Raw genomic sequence first — 6,098 nt, 5'->3', positions numbered from 1 at the left:
GAAAAAATTCTTAGAGTTTTATGAGAAGAAAATAAATAATTTTTATCTCTTGCTGTTTTTCTATAAAGTTGATAGCATTTGAGAAAAAAATTATTGCAAACCAATATATGACAATTTTTAGTAATTAATCTCTTAACTATTGCAAAAATTGCAAAATAATAGAGGACTTTTGACTCAGTTTAGTCAAAAATGCTCTATCTGCCTACGAGCGTTATTAGATAAATTACGGGACCCCTGTTTAAATACAAAATCTTATTATTATTAGAAAAATATATATATTATCATATATACTTAATAATTTTCCTACTTCCTTACATGTTCCTTCGGCCTTGTCATTGTGCATGGTTTAACATTAAACATGTCAAATATAGAGTCCATTTCCTAAAAAATATAGCTAGGATAATATGAAAACGACACTTAACTTTGTATATATAAAATACATTATATAAAACATATTTATGGAAGCATCTTGATTTACAAATTTACTACAAAAGCTCAGAAATAACTTTTCTTTAAATATAAAATACAACATATAATATTTTTGCAAACAATGGATATAAAAATAAAGATATAAAAATAACATTGCATTCTTTTCCTATATAAAATTGATTAAAACAAAAATCTTATTGCAGGATACATAACATAAATTCTTTGAAAACAATAATATTAGAAAAATGTATTTCTTTTAAATATATAAAACATATTTTAAAAAATTTGACACATATTTGTCGAATATAGTAAATCACTTGAGTTATCACTTTAAGAAATTCTATAATGATCATTCTATAATGATCATTAAGTTTCATGATAAAAAAATTACTCACGGCTAATCGGAAGTCAACGTGCTCGTGGGCAAACCAAAAGAGATATCTTTTTAATTGATTATTCATTTTTTACATTGCTTAATATCACAAACCATTCCATCAAACACTATTAAATATATAATATTCACGCGGAGTTTGTTATTGTTGATAGTAACCTAACCTCAAATTAACCAGTGACTATAAATTTTACAAGATTGGAAAGTTCAACTAGAGGGAAACCTGAGAGGAGCCTCAAATCATCCCGGTCGATGTAATCAGAGAGGTATAATTATCGATGGAAGTAATTATCGATGAGATACTATACTAAAAACCGTTAATTTTAGGTAAATTTTTGTTAATAAAGGTCTCATTCTTCTTTCGAAAACACCCGAATCCCTTCGAGTATCATTTTATTCTTGTCATTCACAGCTGAAAGAGATTTCAAGGATCCGGAGGTAATTAAAGAACATTGACATTATCGATAATAATTAATATAAATTTTCGATTATTAACGTAAATATTTAAATAATACACTATTAAAATCGTGACTTTTATATGTATATATATATATAAATAAATATGCACACTTAAATAATGCTATAATATCATATATATTGTAGCAAAATTAATTTTTTTCTCGACAGTTCTCATTTTTATATTGATAATCAAACTCAGACGATAACATAAAAATCGCAGTTTTAAGTAAAAATCTAATATTGTTGAATTTTAAATATATGTACATGTCTAATGAAATATTGAAATACATAAATCATAAAATTATTATTATATTATTACAGTTTCTTATTCTTAGTAACTTACACACTTTTTCACAATGATACAATTTTTATAAAATTAGCGGATCTTTAATAGTATCTCGTCGGTGACATTACGCGCGGTAACCGTTTATTCGTTAATCGTTTTGCATTAATTATCGCAAAGGACTTACATTATACGGATTGTATCACTTAAACGATCCGTTTCTCCGGATATAATTTCTTACAGTTTCGAAGGATGCTGCGAATATTTCAGAGGCAAATTTTCCGAAATGTACGATGTGATAGAAGATTGAACACATGGTCACCCCTCGCCACAACGTTTAATTCCATTGATAAGTATCATCCGATAAGTTTATTAAAGAAAGAAACGGTAAGATCTCAAGGAATTTATCTATCATTTAATTATTAAAATGAGAGACTTTAAGTATCAAAATAAGTATCAAATTGATATGACTTTAATTGACAATTGATATTTAAATTGAAATAATTCACATAAGCATAATAGAGATAAATGCATCTAATTTTATATTGTTTATCAAATTATATTTATCATTTAAAAATATTCCCAAGGGATTGTTTGGTATTCCGGAGCTAAAAACTGAGGATGGCTTTGATACATTAAAAAATCATGCACTGGCAGAAGTCAACATTCTCATCAAAGAAGTGACAAGCAAGGATAGAAAGAAAAAAATGGTAGAAATATTTGATGAATTATCCAATACGCTATGTAAAGTGGCGGATTTGGCAGAATTTATTAGAGTCGCACATCCTGATCAACGATATGTTCGAGCTGCTGAAGATGCTTGTATAACTGTTAGTGGCATTGTTGAAAAGTAAGTTCACTTTTGAATTATGTTGTACTTAATTGCTTTAACAGTTCATTTATATATTTATTATTGTATTTTTTATTATACAATTGTATTTGATTTAAGAATTTTCCTTAAAATCTATATTGTAATTTTATTTTATAAATATTTATGGATTTAAGCATTTTTAAAAAATATTTAAAATATGTAAAAACTATTAAAGATAATAATAAATTATTTTAATAAACATTATTGATAATGGAAGAGTAACACAATTATGTTTATAAATTGGATATTTTACAGATTAAATACACATCGTGAGTTGTATGATTCATTAAAGCAAGTAACAAGTAATGGTGATACTCAAATGACATCTGATATAGATGATCATGTAGCTAAATTATTCTTATTTGATTTTGAGCAATGTGGTATACACTTGCCTGAAAAACAAAGAAGAAGAGTAGTACAGCTAAATAATTATATCCTGCAAGTAAATATTATTTAATAATATCTCTAATCATCAAATCCATAAATATGCTTTTTCTTTTTATTTTTTTAGGTAGGACAAAAATTCATGGCTGGTGCCGTTACTCCAAGGACAGTTAATGCTGATGTAATACCTGATGTTATCAGGCAATAGTAGGTGTAGTAATTTAATCGATTATTATTTCGACTAAATACTATCGTTTTGTTTAAAAAACTTTTCAAAGGTATAAACTTTAGAATGGTATCTCGTTGATACGTTTCACAGTTTTGTTACGGAGAATGGTCAGATATTAGTGCAAGGATTTTACATAGATTCTTCTAATACTGCTGTTCGCGAAGCGGCATACAAATTATTTTTATTCCCGGATAAGGAACAAGAATATTTATTAGATGAACTTTTGCACTCCAGGCATCTGCTGGCGGAATCTTGCGGATTTACATCATACGCACACAGGTAATTTGAAGGTATAGTTTTTTGAACAAAAATGAATGAGTAATTAAAAAATTTCTTATTATAGAGCTATAAAAGGAAGTACGGTTAAATCTCCAGTTGTAGTAAAGGAATTTCTTAATATATTAAGCGATAATTTACAACCTAAAGCGATGCAAGATTTTCAAGAGATGCAGAAAATGAAAAATGCTGAGTCGCGTATAAAACAAGTTTGTCTCCATCTGTAGTCTTACTGTATTTATATAATGTTATTTATAATTATGTTATTCATGTAATTATATCAAATGGTATTCATGATATTAATTCTTATTTTCTGTTTTACAAAATTATAAAATTTTTTTTCTGTATTTTAAACAGGAATTAATGCCATGGGATGCACCTTATTTTATAGCAAAGGCGAAAAAAGCTTGGTTAAATACTTCTACTACTGAATTTGCTCCATATTTTTCTCTTGGTGCCTGTATGGAGGGTTTAAATTTCCTCACACAGTCTTTGTACAGAGTTAAGCTCGAATCCGTTCCAGTGTTATCCGGAGAAGTATGGGCGAATAATGTTCACAAATTAGCTGTGATAGATGAAGAGGAAGGAATTTTGGGTTATATCTATTGTGATTTCTTTGAAAGAGCAGGGAAACCTAATCAAGACTGTCACTTTACAATCCAAGGTGGAAAACAACTTTCCGATGGTTCTTATCAGGTATAAATTATTATTTTATATATATATATATGTATGGATATATATATATGGAATTGTTATATATTATAGCAAAATAGTTATTTTTTTGTCATCAATGTTATCAAGTTTTCCTTTTATTTTTTTTCTACTTATACATTTATATTTGTACACTTACATATAATTACAGAAATGATAATAGTCTTATATCGTCAATTTCAGAATCCCATCGTTGTGGTCATGCTGTCACTGCCACATCCACGTTGGTCAAATCCATGTTTATTAAGTCCGTCATCTGTGGACAATTTGTTTCATGAAATGGGACACGCATTACACTCTATGCTTGGTCGAACGAAATATCAACATATTACTGGTACTAGATGCAGCACAGATTTCGCGGAAGTACCTAGTGTATTAATGGAATATTTTGCGAGTGATCCTAGGGTAAATATTCAATAATATATAGTATGATATGAATTATAATTACTGAAAATTATTTATATACAAATTTGAGTTAGTACTTAATGCGGTATGTACAATGAATGTTTTAATTCATTTATGCAATTACAGGTTGTATCAAAATTCGCAAAGCATTTTCAAACTCAAGAACCAATGCCAGAAAATTTATTACACAAATTATGCGCTTCAAAGAATATCTTTTCTGCCTCTGAATTACAAAACCAAGTATTCTATAGTATGTTGGATCAAGTATATCATAGTGGTAAACTAACGAAATCTACAATTGAGATTTTAGAAGATGTACAGAAGGAATATTATGGCCTTCCGTATGTGAAAAATACGGTATGTATTTTTATTAATTTTTGGCATTGATTCTAAAATACAGATGTTAAGCATTTACAAAAAAATAGATAATTAAAACCTAGTTCCATTAATGAAAGATTTATTTTAATTTCAGTTCGATTTACTGTTTATCTTTTTCTAATTTTTACAATTAAAAAAAAGATAGAATAAATTGAACTGAGATTAGTTAATTTTATAACATTAATTATGAAATCTTATCAAATCATTATTACAATTTTTTAATTTTCAATAACTAGATTCTCTTCTTCTAGAAATTAAAATTTAATGTCAATATAAAATCTTAAATGTAATTAAAGGATGTTTTATTTAACGTTTTACATTTTAATTTTTGAAAATTGAGATAGAATCTTTTTTTATTAGAAAAAAAATGAAGAATCATTAGATTATTAAATAACCGATTATTAAATTTATAAAATCAAATGAAAAATTATATAGCCTAACAATAATTCAAAGAAGAATACCGAAAGATTTATTTTAAGTCTTTTTTATTAAATATATAAATAAATCTAAAGAATATATGTTAAAAGTTTGAGCAAATAATTAAACAGTTGTGGATGGAATTTTGCAATAAATTGAATAATGAGTTAAGTTTCGATTTTTAATTAAGGTATATTAATTTTTGATACTACAATTTATCTTTTATCATAGGCATGGCAATTGAGATTTTCTCATTTGGTTGGATATGGTGCAAAATATTATTCTTATTTAATATCTCGTGCAATTGTCGCATGGATTTGGCAAACCTACTTTCACAACGATCCTTTCAGTCGATCAGCTGGCAATTGTTATAGAAGAGAATGCTTGGCGCACGGAGGCGGTAAACCGGTATCGTTGTTATTGTCGGATTTTTTAAATAAAGAAGTTAATGCTGATACATTTGCAAAATCATTAATAAACGAAGTTGATATGAAAAATCTACATGTGCAAACAATAAAATAATTTAACGATGTAAATTTTTCTTGTATAGATATGTGTAGCACTGATGTGTGATGTTTCAATAATCTTGTAACAAATTTCTTGTAGTAAAATGTAAAGAATATATTTTTATAAGAACAAAAAGTAATTATTGAAATGTATATTTTATTTCTGAAAAGAGAGTAACATATTTTACTTTTCTTTTTAATAGATTTATACACTAATATAAAATTATTTTTTTCTTATCAAAATCACCAAATCATTGTTATGACTTTTTTTAATTTTCATAACTTTATTTATATATTTTAATTTTTGAAAATTAAGATAGAATTTTTTTTATTAGGAAAAAATGGAGAAATCATCAGAT

General features: G+C 26.6%; 2 protein-coding genes across 2 annotated transcripts in view; one reads left to right on the top strand and one right to left on the bottom strand.

Moving 5' to 3' along the window:
- Positions 1-899, bottom strand: part of LOC108689372 (tRNA (guanine(10)-N2)-methyltransferase homolog) — a 4,417-nt gene extending 3,518 nt beyond the window's left edge. The window contains exons 1-2 of the mRNA XM_018196110.1: positions 825-899; positions 316-381 (exon numbers count right to left, since the gene is read on the bottom strand). Of these exons, the coding sequence (XP_018051599.1) occupies positions 316-381; positions 825-890 (132 nt within the window). The 5' untranslated portion in view covers positions 891-899. The remainder of the gene's footprint in view (positions 1-315; positions 382-824) is intronic.
- A 785-nt stretch (positions 900-1,684) lies between these two features.
- LOC108689407 (mitochondrial intermediate peptidase) lies at positions 1,685-5,755 on the top strand. Its single transcript, XM_018196158.1, has 10 exons — positions 1,685-1,949; positions 2,150-2,412; positions 2,689-2,875; positions 2,945-3,024; positions 3,137-3,325; positions 3,390-3,531; positions 3,680-4,018; positions 4,217-4,438; positions 4,565-4,795; positions 5,465-5,755. Exons 1-10 carry the CDS (start codon positions 1,815-1,817, stop codon positions 5,753-5,755), a joined length of 2,079 nt encoding a protein of 692 aa, XP_018051647.1. The 5' UTR covers positions 1,685-1,814.
- Positions 5,756-6,098: the final 343 nt, after the last annotated feature.

Source organism: Atta colombica, unplaced genomic scaffold, assembly GCF_001594045.1.
Source record: "Atta colombica isolate Treedump-2 unplaced genomic scaffold, Acol1.0 scaffold27, whole genome shotgun sequence".
Lineage (NCBI taxonomy): Eukaryota > Metazoa > Arthropoda > Insecta > Hymenoptera > Formicidae > Atta > Atta colombica.
The sequence above is the reverse complement of the archived record's forward strand: the minus strand, read 5'-3'. Positions and strand labels throughout refer to the sequence as shown.